Source organism: Coffea eugenioides, chromosome 4 (assembly GCF_003713205.1).
Source record: "Coffea eugenioides isolate CCC68of chromosome 4, Ceug_1.0, whole genome shotgun sequence".
NCBI classification, from domain to species: Eukaryota; Viridiplantae; Streptophyta; class Magnoliopsida; order Gentianales; family Rubiaceae; genus Coffea; species Coffea eugenioides.
Window position 1 is genome coordinate 16,168,985 of NC_040038.1, and position 21,774 is coordinate 16,190,758.

The following is a 21,774-nucleotide window of genomic DNA, read 5'->3' on the forward strand; positions in this document are numbered from 1 at the left end:
TCTACCAATCCGCTAAGATATTGGTCATTTGGTGTATAGTCATCAGTACTTGGTCACCTATTTCGATCCTCGATACATGATCTTGCTCGACCGCTGCTTCTCTTTCATTCATTGGTTCTTGCGATTGCCTAACCCCACTCCCACGATTTCGTCTTTTCTTCATACCCTTCTCCTTTTTTTTTGTCAAAATAGGCTATATAGTATATAAACAAAATAAATCGGCTATAGCAGCAAAATAAAGATATTTTCAAATCACAAAGCCAAAAATAAGAAAACACACTTAGTATATTTATAACACACCAAATTCATATATCAAGTTACAAAGATACAGTACATATCAACCTGATCAAAACCAAGTGCATAAGACAAAAACAAGTACTATACACATTAGCATTGACACGTTAATAGCAAAAATACATACAGTGACAACATTCCAACTACCTTACTCACGTCTTACAATCTCAAATCTCTTCCTAAGTCATTATTGAACCAGTTGATTTTACTTCTCCCTCAGGCGTAGGTTGCCCTTCCTCATGCTCAAGATCAGATTCGTTAGGATGTACACTCCCTTGACCTTCCTCTACTACATTCACTTGTACTACCTCATCCACAAGTATCCTCCGCACCTTGTCTTTTGCCATCCATAATTATCTCAAATTCACTCGTGATATCGACTCTCATTATACAGGTATCAACTTTTGGTACTCGGATACAAGAATTCGAAAATATGATAATTCATTACTAATCTCAAGTAGAAATCAATCACATTTGAAATTTCTACTTGATATACATATCTATCTTCTCTAAGTATCACGATAAAAAATTTACGTCTATAACATTTATGATTCACAACTTATGCTCAAGAAGTGCACTTAGTCATTTATACTTATTTACGTAATCGGGACCATAACATATAACACCACTTGGCCCAAACTCACCTCTCACAGAGACCACGCGAAACAGTTCTGATACCACCTGTGACGGTCCCACCTCCCTCTAGGACGTACCCAAGGGTTTGGTGGACCGCCTGCCCAACTCTCGTCAGGATTCACTATATTCACTACAATCAATTCTTAAAATAACCGTTCAAACCTCCAATATAACATTTGAGTTCTACAATTAAACCAATAATTCAAACTTAATTACAAACCAAAAGTGAAATGTAAAATACAACATCAAATATCCAAAATACATTCTATCTATCAAAAGTACAAGTACAAGAGGTTATACACACTAGTACACGCTTATTTGTTCCGGACCTCTACTTCTGTAAGGAAAACAAACTAAAGAAATGAGTTAAAAACCAAGTGAGGTTCTAAAGTTAGGTTTAAAACCCAAAAAAATTTTCTAAAGTTTTTCCAAGTTCTACTCAATCCATTTGATAAAATTTTCAACTTTGGTGACATTCTTTGAAAAGATATAACTTGAGTTCTGTAGGTTGAAAAATCACAAAACTTACACCGTTAGAGAAATAGACTCGAAGCACTGATAGACTTTAGAATAAGAACTTCTTTCGGTGCTTGCTCAATGACAGGTAAAGTTTGGCAAAAATCTCCACTGGATATGACAATCTTTCCTCCAAAGGGAAGGTCAGTCTCCATTATGTCTTTAAACAAGCTGTTGAATGCTTTAATTGTCTCTCATTTTGCTATTAAAGCATCATTCCACAATGTAAGTTTAGCTTCAAAAAGTAATCTCACAACACTACTTTGCTTACTAAGTTGGTAGATTTTATTTTTTTGAAAAATTTAGGGGTATTTTAAACCGCAAGTGTGCTATCCTTTCTCCAGGAAGGATAAATGCTGCAATTCCAGTTGTTGCCACTATGACCTAAGTGTAGCAAGCAGGGAATGGTATAAGAATGTTTTCCCAATACCATTGGGACCATCAACAAAAATGGATTGATCCTGAGAAGAGAAACATGTTTGCAAGATCAAGTCATAGGCAGCTTTCTGCTGAAAATTTAACTTCAGTGGCAATAGTAAATCCTCATATGCTACTTCAATATCAATCTAGTTTCTTGCTCCTTTGTCAATTGTTCATGATAGGAAATGCTAAAGTCATCTGAAACTAAATGATAGTCAGCAATGTTCTTGCTCATTTGCTCCGATAACCTATTAATATCTTGCAAGGCCTTTGTTTCAATCTCAGTAGGAGAACAACACTTATTTTATTTCTACCGCTAAAAGTGTCTCGAGAATTCCATTTCAAATTTTTCCCACAGCAGCTTAGCATTAGTTGGACAGCAATAAACAAGAATAGTAGCAAATAGGTGTCTCGATGAATATGGCATTCGAAATTCTGCTGCTTCTTCAAGAGTATCCTTTATATATGAATCAGACCGCAAAAGTTCAAGTGCTAAAGTAGCTCATCTTTTGATCGTTAACAGTAAAAAAAGTATCAAAAGATGTTGGTCCACCAACATGATTTGAAAGAAACCTTAGACAGTATGCTCTCTTTCTCTTAGAAAAATAGTAACCAACTTGCCTATAATCTTTGGGCGCTTCCTCACAATCCAATGCTTATGTTTAGTAGACCAAACAAAATGTTGAAGAAAATCTCTATAAAGTCATTTTAGATTTTCTGTTGATTTCGTTTATTTTGAAAAACTTAGTCAACATAGTTTTTGAGAAATCAGTTATTTTGTCTTTTTGGGTAAGGAATATAATTTATTGAAATCCATCAAAATGGTTCAAAGAAAAAAAAAGAAATTTGAAATTTACATTAAAAATGGGTCGTGGACCATTCACCAAGACTTAAATCAACTTGAGATCTATACAATTTGGATCATATAGCCTTTGATATTTAGTTCATAGAGGTATCATTCTTGTCTAACAAGAAATTCACCCAATAAAAGTCCTCTAGTTTAGTCTTAATTTGAGTTCTTGCTGATTTCAAGAACTCCTATTTCCTTGATCCCTCTTCTTTTCCCTCTGACATGACCAACTAAATGGCCCCTCTAGGTTTGCCCCTAATCTTCCAAACTTAGTTCTAATGTCATCATTTATAATATATAGTAGCATCAAGAATAAAAGATCCTGCTGCATTCAGTGGGCAAAGGTGGTGCATATCTAATTTTTAAAATTTTTAATTCAAAATTACTAGTTCACTATTGAGAATTTTTGCTATCTTGTACTAGTTTGGAAAGTTAGTTGGTTAGATTTTATGTAACTAGAAGAATCACGGAAAGGCATATTAAAATTTTGATTTTTCCCGACTGATGCCCTTTAAACCTAAACCTCATAAATATTACATGCTATATCGCCCCCCCCTTTAATCTCTATGAATCGCTGCTGCACACCTACTAATTGCAGCATTTTAAACTTTGAAGTGTTAGCAAAGATTAGGAATAGTTGTGAATTTACTTAGGGAAATGTCAATTGTTATTTATACGTGGAATGATCAGTTTTGAGTATGAGTGAAGAAAATTGCTCCAATTTTTTTTCCCTTTTTTCTCTAATAGTTTTTCTATTTAAAAGCCATCAATTGTACTTTTACTAACAGTAAAGAATGAGATTGTTCAAAGTTACAATCTCAATCGCAGTCGTGATTATCACCATTCCATATCAGTCGTGGTGGAATTGTCATGGTTGTGGCAAAACGCATATTTAGTATAAAAATTATTCATAAGTTATACATATATTGCATCTTATATAATCATTTTTTATTTGTTTAATAACATATATATTTTTAACTCATCTTAGTGTATATTGATGTCCACCAATTAAATATTTTTATGAATATTCAAAATATCACCAAGTAAAGTTTAGTTAGAAGTTTCTAATTTTCCTTTATTGTTAACTATAGGATGTTAATTGATATTTTAATAAAAATTATATATCTCAAACCACATTAATTATTAGGTAAGTATATTTTTGTATGTACCATATGAAAATAATCAAAATTGCTAGAGGAGCTCATAAATATATTTAAAAACATTTAAGTGCCATGACTCAGGATTTAGAAAGTTTTAGTTTTCGTAGTCAATTCTTTTATATGTCTTGCTTTTGTTTTAATTTAAATATTCTGTTTCATAGATATTCTACTTTAGTTATGGGAGTTCAAAAATTCAACTAATTCAAATGTTGATATGGTACTATGTCAAATACAAAATGACATTAACAAAAAATTTTATTTTATTTGGTATTAGTGGTATTTCTTTAATCTTCATGATGTTGACCATAATTAAGATACATTTATCAATAAATAATCTAGTGATTGAGTATTGTACATTTTGATAAGTTTCTTACATACTAAATTTCTAATTCAACAATTTCTTCCTTTTTGTGATTATGTAGACATTATTTTAAATATCTTAAAGCGTGGAAGAGCTATGAACAGTGGAATTCAATTGATTGGTCCAATTATCTTGCAATTTTTGAACTATTTTTATATTTTGTTGTCTTTTCTCAATTTAAAAATTTTAATTGGGGACGCTTTAACTTGCTTTGTCTCAATTAACAATATTATATTTGGTCTATTTTCCCTTTGTACCCTTTTGTTCTAATTATCACATTATTTATACACTAATTTTGTCTTTGTTGGTCTTTTTATCATCACATAACTTGATTTGGAATTTGACTTTGATGGTATTTGATTAGTTTTTCACCCTATTTATGTTTATTGACACATGCTACTTGGATTTTTTGGGTATTTAAAGACTTTTTATACACCCCCGATGCCATGTTCGAATATTTCATAGTTTTTCTATGTCTTTTTTTAAAGGTGATAGAGAAGAAAGCAAGTTTCTTCTATTTCTTTTCTTTTTCAAAATATTAACTCCTTTAATTTGTTATTCCAAATTTTTGCTAGCCACCATTTCCATCTACTACAATAACTACCATTGCTATCACTTTATGCTTTAGGCAAATCTTCTACTAGTTCTCATTTTGTTCACTTTTGTTCTTTTTTATTTAGTCTATAAATTCAACTAGGGTTCAATAAAAATCTACAAAAAAATTGTATTTAATGTCTGATTGTCCTCATATTTAGTTTTAAATAACTCTGTATGCTGGACTTTTGGTATTCTTAAAGAGTTTTTTTCTAATTTCATTAACCATCAAATTTGTAGTATGTATTGATTATCATCATTGAGTTTTAATTTATTTTTCCTATATTAACTTCGTTGCTTTCAAAGTACTTGCCATTATATTATAATTTTATTGCTATTTATACTAAGGTTTTTAATCATTGTCTATTGTCTTCTCATAGGAAACATGTTAATCACAATCTTCATTGTCATTCCCTATTTTCATTGACTAAAAATTTGTGTGCAATCTTTTTAATGTTGACTAAGTCTAGCTTTACATTTTTACCTTTTTAATTCATCCATATGAATGGTTGTCTTAATTCTTGAAACTAATGTTTCAAAAATCAAACGGATCGCTTAGTTCGACTGGTCGAATCATGTACCGCCTTGCCTCTAATCCACATCAATGATTAATCCAAAAATTCAACTGTACCGATAAAAATTAAGAGACTTAACCAGTATTCACTAATTTTTTTTTATTTTCTAAAACAAATATTTCAGTTTATTCGAATTTTTAATACTAAAATAAATAAAGAATGATTAAACCTTTGAACCAAAGTTAAACCACGAATTGGAAGCTCTTTTCGTTGACTCCATGGTCCGGATTAAAAAACATTGCTTGAAACACATGTATATACATTTTGTAACACCAAGTCATCTGTCTTCAGTTGTTCTCCTAACTGAGATAAGAAAAATGCCTAATTATCTATTTATTTCACAGAATTTTGTTGAAATATAAAACTTTAGGTGAGTGAGACTTGAGACCTAATGCAATTGTACGTTTGTTTGCCAAAATCATTAATCGTCCCAAAGTTGACAATGAAAAGAGTAAAACATGCTCTTAAATCACTTAAAAAATGCAAGGATATTTAAGTAGCTGCAACAAATAAAACATTTTCCTTCCCTCCTCCAAAAAAAGGAGAAGTATGTGTATTATTTTTAAAGAACTTATAAAAGACCAAGAGGTTTTTATAGTTAACTAGTGGTTTTCCTAAAAGAGACAGATAACTTGATTTATAGTTTAGTGTCATATATTCTACAACAAAAAAAAATGCATCTGTCAAATTTTCCTTTGAGCTACTAAATAAACCTAATTCTTATCTACCATGAATTTGATATTTATTTGGGCTAGACAAAATATCTTTCATAAATTATCTCATTTCCGTCTGTATTGTATCTTTTTCATTGGAGTTCTTCTCTCAAGAGTTTTTAATCCAACTTTTACTGGTGGTGGCTCTCATTAATATATACAAGTTCAAACACTTGTGATTTGTAATTAGCAAATAGGTATAGGTTTTTAATTTTCGGCCATTTATTTTAATACTTGTGCTTTTTCTTATATGTTCTGAACATAACTTTAGTATGTCCAAAATCAAAATTGGTCCCATTGTGTATAAGATTATTCTGTCATTTGGATGTCATACTACTGATTATGGCCTGCATATTGTCTCAAAATACTACAAGCTGCTATCACTTTATACGGGAATCATAAATTCTTTGATATGAGATTAAGGTATTCGGATGCATGGAATTGTTATTAATGATTTGTATCTACTTAGCATACAGTTTTGCACTGTAATCTCATAATATGCGTGAAAAATAGACATGACATGGGGAGAAGAAAGGCCTAGTTTGTTTATTACTACTATTGTTTACTTAACTCAATTTATCCACTACTTACAAATTAGAGAAATACAATTTTATGTTTGGGATAATTTTAGAAACCTTCCATGAGGTTTCTGACAACATCACTTGATACCAAATTTTGAAAAATCTCATTTGCTTCCCTTACTTTAAACTTTTTGTAGCATTTGAAATCCACTTCAAAATCCATTTCAAATTCTTTAAAAACCCATTTTGTGTGAGAGACAATATAATCTCATTTCAAATTTACCCCTTTTATTGTCTTACTATTTAGTACAAAAACTTTTTCCTTTTGTCAATCCTTTATTTTATCAATTATAAAAATAGAGGAACGAGAGGGATTAAACCAAAACCTTCAATACACGTCGATAAAAAAAATAAAAAAGTGTACTACTCCCTAACATATATGATAATTTAAAAGACTTGAGTATATTAATAATAATTTAGAGACAAAACCCAAAAGCATAAAGGTTCAATTCTAATGAGTGTGCTTTTGGGATACAAACAATTAATATATCAAAGTTTATTTGAAGTTTTTGCCAATTACAGAAGTATTACCACCCGTTCGGTTCAAGTTCCGAAATGGCAATAACTATAACCCCTCAATGACAATGGGTTTTTTAAAGATTCCCTTTGGTGCAAACACATATTTGGCAGTGATTGTGTTGCTATAGGAATCAATTTATTTTAAATTTTTTATTTTCCTGCATCATCTTTGTGTCTCTACTATTTCAAGAGAATTTCCAGGCCTTTCTCTTAATCTACACCAAGTCCTTCACGAATTGGTGATGATGGACTAATCTTAAGAAATTCCATGATCATAATTCAAATTTCTCATCCAATTTCATGTGATATGATATATTAAACAAACCAAAACTTTCCTCTGATTTGAATATGGATTGGCAGCAGATTTGCCTTCCTCTGAAACCCATCATGGAGAGAGAGAGAGAGAGAGAGAGAGGAGATTTGCCTTTCTATGGATTGGCAGCTGAGTTGTACAAGTTGCCTAAACAAATAAAACAATTTAAGTGTAAGAAGAGTAATGGAGAGAGAGGAGATTTGCCTCTGAAATCCATCATGGTTGCAGATTTGCCTTCCCCTAAGTCAAATATGAATTGGAAGAGGAGCAAGAGTAGTAAAGGAGAGAGAGGAGCATACATGGTGGAAAGAGAGGAGAGAGAGAGCAAAGACGACAGGGGGAGAAAGGGAGAGAAGGATGAAGGTGAAGAAGATGACGAACAGTGAAATTTGTTAGTCTACTAAACATGGCTAATTGATTAGAATATTGGTATAAAAAAGAAAAGTCAGACACTTATGGATCTGACAGAGGGGGTGTATAAAACTATGGGTGCCAGGCTGACACAGCCCGACACCTGGCACCCAAAATTTTTTTTTTTTAAAAAAGCCCCATGGGTGCCGGGCTGTGTCTGATATCATTCTTTTTTTTAAAAAAAAGCTGTCAGGTGCCGGGCACCTGACATCGAATCTTTTGCCAGGTTCCAGGCTGACACAGCCCGGTACCTAACCAAAATTTTCCCACTCAACGCATGAAAAACCAAAAAAAAAAAAAAAAGTGTATAAGTCGACAACAAACTGTCCGCGAGTAACAAAAAATTCTTAGCGTACGTGACTCCAAGTTTTCATAATCATAATTCAATACTGCATAAATTACATCTACATTCATTTCATTAGTCTCTTTAAATTAATCCATTAAACAAATTTAAACAACTAATTAAACTACTTAAACTAATTCTATCACTAAACTAATTCAACTAAGCATGTACCGTGTTATTAAACTAATATTAGCTAACTTACGTAAAAAGTAAATTACATGATTTGTATACAACTATTCTACAATAAATTAAATATTTATTTAATAAAAATATTAATAACATAATATAACAACAATATAAAATATTTATCACCAATTAACTAACATTATATATAAATTATAACAATTGTCATATAAGACAGATCACTAACCTTTTTCGAACTATTTATATTTAAAAAATTGATTGCCTTGTCAGTATCGTTAGTAGTCAACACAGCGACCTAAACAGAAACACCGTAATTAATTAGTACGGCGGTATCGCAATTAATTAGCACGACGGTCTTAGCAAAAATGCATTACTAAGAGGCACTCACCAATTCTACCGGCGAACAAAGCAATAGCCAGAGACACCAAGAGGGACAAGGCAAATCGCAAACACTTGCGACTCTGGCGGAGTTTCGACAGAACAAATGTCTTTCGGCTCTGGCGAAACTTTGGCCAATTCTCAAGCTCAGTGAGAAGTGAATCTATTGAAAGGGAGATAGAAATGGAAATGGGAGAGCTCAGAAATAAGGAAATGAGGTGCGGGGTGAAGTTTGGCTCTGGGTTCGTTTATATAGACAGTCCGAAAGACATTTGTTCACGGATGCTGAAGCAATTTTACTTTAGTCACGTGATTGCAGTTTTTTTTTTTTTTTTTGTCTGTAGCTAGCCACGGGATGCTAAACTGAGATTCCACTAGCTAAGAATTCTTAGCTCGCACACTTATTGGCAGACTTATTAATTGACAGCTCGAAAATTCTGTAGCTCTGTCAGGTTTTTAGCAATAATTGGGTTAGGTACTGGACTGTGTCAGCCAGGCACCTGACATCTTTTTTAAAAGAATTCTTGTCAGGTGCCGGGCTGTACACCCAAATTTTTTTTTTTAAAAAGCCCCATGGGTGCTGGGCTGTGTCTCATTCTTTTTTTTTTAAAAAGCTGTCAGGTGCCGGGCTGACACCCATAGTTTTATACACCCCTCTGTCAGATCCGTAAGTGTCTGACTTTTCTTTTTTATACCAATATTTTAATCAATTAGCCGCTAAACATCGAGTTTCTTTTTTTTTTTATACACTTAAAATTTGGGAATGGGAGCAAAAGTGCCCAATTTGGTCCCGAATGGTGTTTGTCCACTTTTAGGTTTTACATAGTGATAGATCTATAGCTATAGGTACCAATCGAACATTATGTTAGGGATTTGACAACTTAAAAAGCTGTCAGGTGCCGGGCTGATACCCATAGTTTTATATACCCCCTCTGTTAGATTCGTAAGTGTCTGACTTTTCTTTTTTATACCAATATTCTAATCAATTAGCCGCTAAACATCGAGTTTCTTTTTTTAAATATACTTAAAATTTGGGAATGGGAGCAAAAGTGCCCAATTTGGTCCCGAATGGTGTTTGTCCACTTTTAGGTTTTACATAGTGATAGATCTATACTATACCTATAGGTACCAATCGAACATTATGTTAGGGATTTGACAACTTAAAAACTCATTCCATAGTGGTGATTCCCCCCAATCAAATAGGCGGTTATTTTGTTTACTATAAAGTTGATTGACTTAATTTAAGGAGTTTGATAAATAATTTGTTTTTTCTAAATTTTTTAGTTTTTTTTGTCCAGTTCCATGGCTTGAAAACTAGAAAAATAAAAATGCTCAAAATTATATATATACTTTTTGTGATGTTTTCAGTTAGTACAAAAAGTTATTTTCATTATTACAAAATACTTCAAGTTATTTTTACAAGTATTGTAAATTATTTATAATCTTAAGTATCTTAATATTTCTTATCAAAACTAATGACATAAAAAACTATTAAAAGTGGGAATTTCAACCCCCCTATCAACTTTTAAATTTCAATTAAAGAACAATATCAACCAAATTTATAAAAATTAACAAAAAAAATTAATGTATTATGACATTTAAAAGTTCACCTCTTTCTTTCAAAATGAGTATAAATATAAGAGGACATAATCATTTAGAATAAAATAATAATTGTCAGTGTATATATACATAGTAGGTTAAAATCTATTTTAATAATTTATATTTTGAGGTGAGTTGTAAAAGTTACAAAAAAATACCCGAAATAAAGAAGGTAAATGAGATTTTTCAAAATTTAAAAGTGCCAAATAATAGTGTTAGAAACGTTAGGGGAGGTTTCCGAAATTATTTCTTCCTCTTTTTGACCGTACTGTGACTAACTGTAGCCTTCTCCTCGCTTGAGTTTGCCTCTCATTCTTCTTTCCTCCCTTTCCTCCCCAAGTCTCACCACCGCCCGCCGTGCATTTGATATTGAAAGCCTCCTCGTCTTCTTCGCCCTTTTAATTTTTCCTTCTCCTTCTCTTGAATCTCTGCCACCCACTTGCTGTATTTCTGTCTTTCTGTGCAATTTCTCATAAATTGGATACGGGTAAGTTTTTTTTTTTTGGGTTTAAAGTCTTTGTTTATACCCTTAAAGTCTCTGAAAATCATGATGAAAGCCTCCGTTCATGGATATCTGATGAGTCTATGCGGGTTGACTCGCTAGACTCGGCTGACTCGGCCACTCTTTTGAGTCCCGGAGTCGACTCAGCCCGAATTTTCCGAGTCTGAACGAGTTTCTACCGGGTCTACTGCCTCTGTGATATGGCGGACTGGTCGCGGACCGGAGGCTGAAATTCCGGTGACGAGTCGGACTCGGCCGAGCCTTTGAATCATGGTTCTGGTAGTAACCAAGCAAGACAGTACAAGAGAAGGATTTTTTTTTCCTTTTTTTGGCCTCTTGTCCTTCATAGTTTTGTAATGAGGATGAAAATAAGTTGGTTGGGGGCAAGTTAAAACTTTCTGTTCAAAGGAGTAAATTTTGACATCTTTACTGAAGTAGATTAGAAGAATGACCTTTTTTTTGCATTTATTGGTCATTTTTTGCAGGATTTTTTTCTTGAAAAATCCATTTAGATTCAAATGGGTGATAGTCAGTACTCCTTTTCTCTCACCACTTTCAGGTACGCATTTTGCTTGCCCTTTTCTGGAAAAATTAACGTTCCTATCTAAGCTCATACTATTTGTTGATGCATGTTTGGCTTTTTCGTATGCAAGTTTCCTTACAGAGATTTTAATTTTTTTAACAGCCCTTCTGGGAAGCTTGTTCAGATTGAACATGCCTTAACTGCAGTTGGGTCTGGTCAAACATCGCTGGGGATTAAAGGTAATTCAGGACTTTATAATGTGCTTTTTAGTATCATTCATCCGTGATGGTTGGGGTTCAACCTGTGATACATAGTTTTACAGATTTTGTACACTTATTTGTCTTAATCAGTTCTTAATACATAGTTAATCACTGCACCATTTAGTCACCTAAGTTTCTGATACGGTTCTCAGTTCATAAGTACAATTACTCGCACAAGGAAAACTTTTTACATACAAGGCTTAGAGAGCAATGACCTTCATGAGATCAACTTATGTAGTTTTGGTCTTTACAGTTTTAGAGAAAATATCAGTAGCAATCTTTTTGTTTATTGTTCTTTTGAATTATTTTCATATTGCAATCCTCTCACACATCTATACTGGTGATGGCAGCTGCTAATGGTGTTGTTATTGCAACCGAGAAAAAATTACCATCCATCCTGGTCGACGAGACATCTGTAAGTTTTAAGAGTATCTCTTAGGTTGTCCTGAATTTTACTTTTTTTTTCCTCTTTATAATCCTTTTTGGAGGAAATCATGGACTGCATGGTCATAGCATCTATAACTATTAATTTTGATATATTTAAATCATAAAATTTTACCAGAAATAAAGTCCACTATTCAATGCATGTGCAATTTTATGATTTATTTGTGAAATGGTTATTTACTTTAGCCCAGGAATGTGACATTGCATTTGTATAGGCGACAAGGTTTGCTGGATTTTGTTTTTTGTGGAGAAAGCTATGTCTTGCTATTTGCTTGTATGGTCATGTGTGGTTATTTGATTTTGACACCCATACGTATCCATTCTGCAGGAACTATTGTACTCATATCACATGAACATGGGTTTTTTTTTATTATCCTTGTCATATGTACATGTCTCATTTCCTCATATCAAAGCAATGTTTCCCCTTATTCCAAATGTATTTCACTGAACTATTTCTGTTATTGTCTTGAGCCTTTTCATTTTTATTTTTCAGCTTTATTTATATTCTTTTCAAGTTGTTTTTTGTTTCAGACTTTCTACTTGAATTTTTTTTAAAAGTTGGAATTCGAATTCTTTGTATTTTCTAAATTCCAGATTGCTTCTTCACAGAACAACCTCTGATCCAATTTTTGGATTTGGTTGCTTCAGGTACAAAAGATCCAGAGTTTGACTACAAATATTGGAGTTGTATACAGGTATATATTTTATTTATGTTTGTGGGATGCGGCATTTCATTCTTTTGAGGTTACTCTGTTAGACTCTTTTGGTTGCATAGATCAGGTCCAGATTCCTTTTGACTTGGTCAACATTTTTACCTGTACTACGCTCATATCTTGTGAGTAGCTTTTAGCTAGACTGCTAGTTACTCCACTGCAAAACACAATAGTAGGGTGGCATACTTGAAAATAGCTGCTTATAGGGGATAAGGTGTCTCACATATGCCTTTTGGAGTGCTCTAGGTTTACCATTGCTATTATTTAGTCCCTTTAGCATTGACCTCTTTATTTGATCTAAATGAAGCTGTGTCATGACTCCAGCCACAAGAGAAATGAATTTTGGTGAGTTGGTATTTGAGTTTTGGATATGCTCTTATCAAGATGTAGGTGGGTAATTGACTACTTGAAGAAACTATATTGAGTAGATAGTCTTGTCAGCTTGTCCTATACTCTTTTGAAAAGTCGATGGGTTACTTACTTGAAGAATTTCATGTTTTTTGCACTAGCTTCTCTCCCTCTTTTAGTTTTTGCACCTGCGCTTCTGCACATGTTCTTGTCTCTTTAATGACAGTTCACATTCTCTAATATCCGCAGTGGCATGGGCCCTGATTTCCGAGTCCTGGTGCGCAAAAGTAGGAAGCAAGCTGAGCAATATCATCGACTGTATAAAGTAAATGACGTGCCTTTGCATCAATATTCAGACTTTCCTCTATCTTTTTGCTGAAACTGTGACTTATTATGATTAGGTGGAATGGTATAATGTTAATGTTTAGAAGTTCAGGATTGAACCCTCGGTAAATGGAATTTTTAGCATAACTGATTTGCTCTTTGCTTCTCCAGAGGAGATGGTGCCATTTTGAGTTATATTGTGGGATTATGATGTTATACAGCTTTTCCTTAGAGATTGCATTTTTAACCATGGGAGGTAGATTTTTTATTTTTTAGTTGCACTGATTTAATTATGGTATTATATAAGTCATAGACTTATTCAAAAAAAATGAAATTTTTATTCCAGGAGAAGCGAAGATTAGGGTTGATTAAGATGTATTATATATATAAAATTGGTAATTCTACCTTGGAAGGAGGTTGCATCTCTTTAGTTAGTGCCTTTGATGTTGCATTCTTGAAAGTTACCTTGTCTTATTTTTTGTAATCAATAAACTGATCTGTTGGTCAAAGCACATTTGTTTGGTTCTTATACTCCAGTTGCAGCAAGGCTGCTGAGATGTCTCCATGTTCTGAATGCCGTAAATCATCTTTATTGCTTCTGGTATCTCGTGTTTCATTGAAGATAATGAAATGTTAGTGTTTGCTGCTTACCTTTCCTGCTTTTTGCTGTTTGTTGACAGGAATCAATTCCTGTTACACAACTTGTCCGGGAAACTGCTACGGTCATGCAGGAATTTACCCAGTCCGGGTAACGTGTTTATACTGTTATCTGACTCAGTTATGCTTGGTGATTTCTAGCACTATTGTGTTGTTATTTCACAATAGTACTGCTGTTTTTATGGTAAATTTCTTTAAATAATGGTAAAAAATAAAATCATCCCTCAAATGAGGGATTTTTTGCCTATGTTGTCCATCGGCAACCAAGGAGATTCTTTTTTGTTTTTTTAAACTACAGTATTGTTGCACAAGCTATGTGCGGCAACCGTTGTAAAATTATTTTCAATTTGCCCAATCAGGTACTGAAATTGCAAGTTTTACTTTTTTTTAAAAAAAATTAGGTGTCTGTTGCACCACTTTGGTGCGGCAACAGACTTAATTTTTTTTTTTAAGAACTTTGTATCTGCTGTCACATCACTTTGGTTTGGGAACAGACGCATCTTTTAAAATGGTGTCTTTGGTGCGGCAACAAACACAAGCTTTAAAAAGATTGTGCTAGAGTTGCTGCACATGGGCTGTGTGGCAACTCTAACAAAGGATGAAAAAACGAATTTTTTTGTTAGCCATTGGAGCTAGTTGCATCCAATATGGGAAAATTTCTGGGACTGAACAAAATTTATATGCCTTAATTAAGAAAATAAATTTTCAAAAATATAAATTGCATTAATTTGTGCTTAATTGCCTTAATTTGTGTTATTAATTAATAGAATAAATATATATATATTTATTAAATTGGTGCAATGTTCAGTTGCTATTATTGCATTAGGGTTTAGGAGAATAACATAATTTGTTTAGATTATAGGATCAAACAAAATTTATATGCCTTAATTAAAAAATTAATTTTCAAAAATATAAATTCCATTAATTTGTGCGTAGTTGCTTTAATTTGTGTTATTAATTAATAGAATAAATATTTAAGTATTTATTAAACTGTCGCAATGTTCAATTGCTATTATTGCTATTAGGGTTTAGGGCTTAGGGTTCAGGGGAATGACATTATTTTTTTTAAGATTATGGGATCGAGCAAAATTTATACACCTTAATTAAAAATAATTTGCATTAATTTGTCCTTAATTGCCTTAATGTATTATTAATTAATAGAATAAATATTTAAATATTTATTAAATTGCAGCAATGTTCGGTTACTATTATTGCTATTAATTGGATTGAGCAGTGTGATCGAATAATGTTTGGGTTTTAAATAACGAGATTAAAATTACAAATGGCATTAACTACTAATATAATTACATGAATGTAATGAAAAGCATATGAAGTGAATGAATATTTTCTATTGACTTCTAACTCAATGACAGTTGTGTGAATAGTGAAAAATGTCATAGAAACATGGATTGGTAATTTAGTTATATTGGGGTGAAAAAATAGTTCACTTCGAGGGATCAATGTCATGTGACTCTCTGGGGTGCAACAAAGGAGTATTGATAAAGCACTAGAGATGCGACTGCTCAACCACCTCGAAGGATAAGGGCAAGAGGCCATTACATAGCAAGATTCTTAGTTTAATAGGAAAAACAAAATTTATTTGCCAAATGGGAAGATTGGAGGTTGTATTTTGAATCTAATGTTGCCACACAAGGATTGTGCGGTAGTGGAGATAATTCCTTTTTTTTTTACCTTCAACTAAGGACCAAAGTGTAATTAGTTATTTTAAAAAAAAATTGTGCAAGTTTAAAATATTTGTGTGCATGCGTATGTATATATATATAATATCTATCTTCTTGTGCGGCAACAAGGCCATGAATTTAATTAAAAAATTCTCTTTTGCCACACATAGCATGAATTTAAAATTCTCATTCTCTTCTTCAACTCTCTCATTGTCATTCAGCAAGTTCACTCATTTTTCCCTTCTTCCTGTATTCCTCCAACAACACACAAGTAAAACTTTAAAGGAGAGTGAGAAATACAAGAATACAAGGAGGCAAGAAAAGGAGAGTGAGAAATAAAGGAATATAGGGAGATGAGAAAAGTAAAGTTTAGCTTGTGTGTCGTTGGAGGAATAAAAAATGGACAGAAAAACGAGTGAACTTGCTGAATGAGAGTGAGAGAGCTAAATGAGAGAATATGGTGTGGTTTAATTCTTGAGGGGGGATGGGGTTTATATAGAAGCAAAACTCAAGAGCTAATCGTTGGATGCAGTAACGGCTTGCGTCAAATAGACATTTTTTTTAAACCGGCTGTGTCAGTTGCCACATAATGCATGTGCGGTAACTGACAAAACGTCTACAATTTTTTTTTAAACAGACTTTTTTTTTTTGTTTAATTAAATTCATGGTCTTCTTGTTGCACAAGCATTGTTTCACTCCCGTGGAACAATTACTGTGAATCAATTTTGTATAAATTCTATTTGTTACATACAAAAAATTAAATTAAAGTTTCATGAACTAATTTTGGTTTATATTTTTATAGTAATTTGGTAGTTACAATAGGTGGTTACAAGTACTTATGTTGAAAATTTTGATTGACGGACAATAGTAAAAATTAATTTTTATAAGGGTAAAATTGAAAGTTTACAAGATGACAATAAGTGTTTACACCAACTGCCATCCCTCAAACATTATGTATTATAGAGGAGTTCTATAGTACCTTTAAGGTTCCATATCGATAGAGTATCAATTCACTGTTACATATGTAAAAAGATATATTAACCCTTAAATAATTTTAGGTGTTTAAATTATTGAATTTTGTGACGAGAGTTTATTAGATTAGAGTCATGGGTATGGTACTCAAAGGGGTAGTCGAATTTTCCTATATTGTAAACATATCATATTTCATCAATTTTTTTTTATTAACTAATTCTGTCCGCACCAACTCCAAATCTCACAGATACAAGTCTTTTTTTTTAACCTAAGTCTGTTGCCGCACCAAAATGGTGCTTTGGTGTGGCAACAGATACAAGTATTCTTTTTCTTTGAAACCTAAGTCCATTGCCGCAGCACGACCTAAATTTTTTTTAAAATCTTGCAATTTTAGTGAATTGGAAATAATTTTACAACAGTTATGTGCGGAAACACTGTAGCTCAAAAAAAGAAAAGAATCTCCTTGGCTGGTGTGCAGCAACCATAGACGGGCAGAAATCCCCCATTTGAGGGATGATTTTATTTGTTTACCATTATTTAAAGAAATTTTCCGTCATTACAAGTCCAACAATTGAAGTGTAAATATTCTTTGGCAATTTGCTTCACCTAGAAAAGGATTTGTATTGATTTCTGAACGTTGTAGAGTGGGCCAACTTATGGAGTGAGTACTTCTATATCACGGTTTCTAATGTTAAGATGTAGCAGTTTATGGATGAAGCCTCTGTCCTGGTGGACTAGAATAGTCTATATGGTTAAATCTTAGCCTGACTTTTATGAAGGCAGCCAAAGTTTCTTAATTTTCAATGGGGAAATATAGTTTTGTTCTGCCACAAAGGTTGCTGATAATGCTTGAAAAGTGGATCTCTGTGGAGCATGAAAAACATTTATTAAAAAGGCTTCTTTTCCTGAAAGTTCATTTCTGCTTGCATACCACAGGGTTCATGGGGACAGTTAAGTTGTTTTCATGTCTGAAACATTTTGCCAAGACTCTGAAACATTTTGCTAAGACCTGTCTACTGCTTACGGTCAGTTTCACAATTTAGTCAACCGTGGAAGTTGGTATATTGGATTGCTAAAGTAAAAATGAAAAAAGAGAAGGCCTACTGCATTCCTCTGTTAAACATAGATAAGCTTACTCAGGGTAGACATTTATGTGCAATATTAACATTTCCTTTTTCCAACTGTTGCCTGGTAGAAATAGTAACATAATTTTAGGATAGAGCACATAAAGCTGAATTGCCAGCATGATTTTCCGGAGATTCTTGGGAGCTGAATCCATGGTCCTAATCTTTTCTCTGTACTTGCCCCGTTTGTACATTTGATGTAAATTGTAAATGAGTACCATATTTTTTATCATTCTTATTTTCCTTACTTTTCTTGTAGTGGTGTAAGACCATTTGGTGTTTCACTCTTGGTTGCTGGATATGATGACAAGGGGCCACAACTGTATCAAGTATGTCATCAAATTTCTCCAGTCCTGGTGCTTAGATATTTTGTGGCTTGGCTTAGCTTAAATATGCTGTCATAAATTTTTGGTTTGCCTATCTAAGTGCCATGGGAGTTTTGATTATTCTTGATATCTCTTTTGCTTCTTGCTCCATAGGTGGATCCATCAGGTTCATACTTCTCCTGGAAGGCTTCAGCTATGGGGAAGAATGTGTCTAATGCAAAAACATTTCTTGAAAAGAGGTGAGTAGTTATCATTTCTGAATTCAGAAACTTCTATTTTATGGCTTATTTTACAGTGATAGTTCGGTACTTACAACTGTCTGCTGATTTTATTTTTTGTGATTTTGTATATTTTATTAATGCAGTATCTTTCTTATATCCACATTTTCTTTTCTGAGGAAATGTGTTTTGAGTTGTAAAATTTCTTTTTACATTCTAAAACTACTTCTGTTGGAGACAACATATTGAATGTTCTTCTAATCCTGATTAAGTGGGGGAAAAAAATCCTGATTAAGTGGGCTGTCACTGGGAATACCCATTTTGTTTATGGAATTCAGTAACTTTTCAAGTGCTATTATTTTCTCATCTTTATCTTTCTGACAAATGTTTCAGATGCAGTGGCAACTTTTTAACTCCATTTTCTTTGAGAACAAACTGTGCAGTTTTTCTAATGAAATATAGAAGTGAAATGATTGTAAATTTTGCTTGTTTCTGAAGTAGTTTTGATTTCTCACCTTTTGCTTATTGCAAGTGGCAAGATGCTATTCTAAAATAAACTAAGAAGTGTTTTACTTTTTTGGATTATGTTTGCCACTTGGCAGACTTAAGTCTCTTAAAGATCATTGAGTAACCTTGATTGTTGAGGTGCTTTTATATGGTTTATTGCATCGATACTGTTGAAAGAATTAATATGACTATTTCAGGTACACAGAGGATATGGAACTTGATGATGCTGTTCACACTGCTATTTTGACCCTCAAAGAGGGGTAAGTATCCACACTTGACCTCAAATTCTTTGTAATAGTTATTTGTTGATTTAATTTTTTGAAAGTCTTGAAAGCTTGAGCAGGCATGTTGAGGTTTTGACCTCCTGTTGGCTTATGGGTGAAATTACTGTTTCACTTTTCTGCTCATGTTTGAGCTTATATTATCTTTTTCCCTTGGTTAAACACTTATATTTGTCAGTTGTCCTAAATACACGTACCTTTCATGTGCTTCTCAGGTTTGAAGGACAAATTTCTGGCAAAAACATTGAGATTGGCATTATTGGCAATGACAGAAAATTTAGGCAAGTAACTGATATTCTATATGTCAAGTATGCGCATAATTAGGTGGATGATAATTGTTAGTTGACTTTTTCGTTATCTCAATCTGCTTATTTTCTTGCAGGGTGCTTTCACCAGCTGAAGTTGATGATTACCTGCAGGAAGTAGAGTAGATAAGAGTTTATTCTAGCGAGGAGATTGGAGATTTTTACATTTGTATCAGAAAGAAAGCGTATTGAGTTGTAGAAAATCTGGTGCCAGTTGGGTCATGATCGTTCTTCCCAGTGGTTTTATTCTAAACCTACCATCTTAAAACGTTGGAAGTGCTAAATGTATACATCATTTACCTTGTGCATACTTGCAGTACACTTGACTCTCTTTATCTCATACTGCATTGTTTATTTGGTCTTAAAATTATTTCGTTGGAGATGCTAACTTTTATGTTCCAGTCTTCTGGATGGGTTATTTTGGATGTTCGAACATGTACCTTCCATTGTGATTGGATGCAACTTGATCTGCTATCTGTTGATTGATCCTGCGTGAGCTATTTGTAACCGTTAGTGGGTTTTCATCATTTAACCTCCCCATCTCTCCCAGAGAAAATTGGATGCTGTAGTAGATGCTGCTTTAAAACTGTGATTTAGGTTAAGGAACAATCACCAACGTATGCACCATGCGGGAGCCGTTGGTCAAAGGAAACGTACATTTTGTAGATCTAGAATAGTGCAAAATATTGTTTTGGCATACTCTCATAGCTCCATCGGTTTGGTTAGAGCACCCGTTTGGTGCGCGGGAAGTCTTGAGTTCCACTCTTAATTCTCAACGAGAACAATATTTTCTTTTTCCCTGAGTGCACTGAGGGGTTCAGTGGTACTGAGTGATTCTTAACATCTGTCATTTTCCTTTTTCTTCATCTAAATCTATTTGTTAGCATTGTGTTATAAAACGACGTTAAAATGTTGAATTTGTATGGCAATTGTGACACTTTTGACTGGAGCATGACACACAACTTAAATATTACAATGGAATAGAAAAAGAAAAGAAATCCCCATTGGGAATTTAGATAATATGTAGAAAAGTATGGTACAATTTTATATCATCATTTTCCTTTTTCTTCACCCAAATCTAGTTGTTAGCATTGTGGATCATAGTTTACACATTAAAATGTTGAATTTGTACGACAATTGTGATAGACTTTTGATTGGAACATGATACACAATTTAAATTTTACACTGGAATGGAAAAAGTTTTGAATAGTTGTTTTATAACACTTTTTAAGAAATCTATACATCCAAAAGAAAATCTCTCTTCCAAAACAAATGCTAGTGAGAAAATTAGCTTTTCCCCATGAGGGTTCCGTTTTCTTTGTGGGTTGACTCCTTGCTCATGCGAGTTTTTTCTCTCCACTATGAGAGTTCTTTAGTCTTTTAGATTTTGTTCTTGGATAATGATTTTTCTTCTCAATCCTTTTGTCCATGTTTTCTTCCAGTATTTCTGTTGGGTCTTTTCTTATATTAGTATTTAATGTTTTCTGTCAGTGTGTTAGAAAGAGTGTTAACATTTGTCTTTTTTTTTGGCATTGTGTGGTCCTTGTTTCTTTTTTTTTTTTTCAGTTCTTTTTCTTAAGTTCCCTGGTCATATTCAGCTTTTGGAATTTTCTAATTGCGGAAGAGTTGGAGCAGTTGTGGGAGAATCTAAAGATTACGGATGAGGAAAATGAAATTACTGATGCTGATGGTATGATCAACGAGAGAATTGTCCAAAAAGGAGCCCTTTGTCTTCTCGGAAAAGTATTCTCTCAAAAGCATGTTAATGTTAAGGCAATGATTTCAACTCTCATTAAGGCATGGGATGTTCCAAGGAGAATTAAAGGTGTAGCCATTGGAGATAATTCGACATTATTTCAATTTCCAACTGAAATGGATAAAAAGCGTGTTTTGGAGGGTGTGCCATGGGCTTTAGATCATAATTTAATGTTACTTGCTGGTTATGATGGAGATGTTTAACCATCTAAAATTCAACTCAAGTCGTCATGTTTCTAGGTTCGAGCATATAACATTCCTTTGAATAGGATGAGTGTGGAGATTGTTGAATTGATGGGCAACAAAATGGGTAATTTTGTTAGATGGGATTTTGGTGATGCGAATGTTTCTTGGGGTAGATATTTGAGAATTCTGAGTGAAAATTGATGTTACTAAGCCTCTCTACAGAAAAATGAGAATTCGTTT

General features: G+C 33.2%; 1 protein-coding gene across 1 annotated transcript; it reads left to right on the forward strand.

Annotated features, from left to right (window-relative positions):
- Positions 1-10,655: 10,655 nt before the first annotated feature.
- LOC113767742 (proteasome subunit alpha type-2-like) lies at positions 10,656-19,981 on the forward strand. The gene is made up of 12 exons (XM_027311922.1): positions 10,656-10,894; positions 11,395-11,468; positions 11,595-11,671; positions 12,043-12,107; positions 12,785-12,831; positions 13,447-13,522; positions 14,202-14,269; positions 18,216-18,285; positions 18,436-18,521; positions 19,205-19,267; positions 19,504-19,569; positions 19,671-19,981. The coding sequence occupies exons 2-12, from the start codon at positions 11,428-11,430 to the stop codon at positions 19,717-19,719; spliced, it is 708 nt and encodes a 235-aa protein (XP_027167723.1). The 5' UTR covers positions 10,656-10,894; positions 11,395-11,427; the 3' UTR covers positions 19,720-19,981.
- The last annotated feature ends 1,793 nt before the right edge of the window (positions 19,982-21,774 follow it).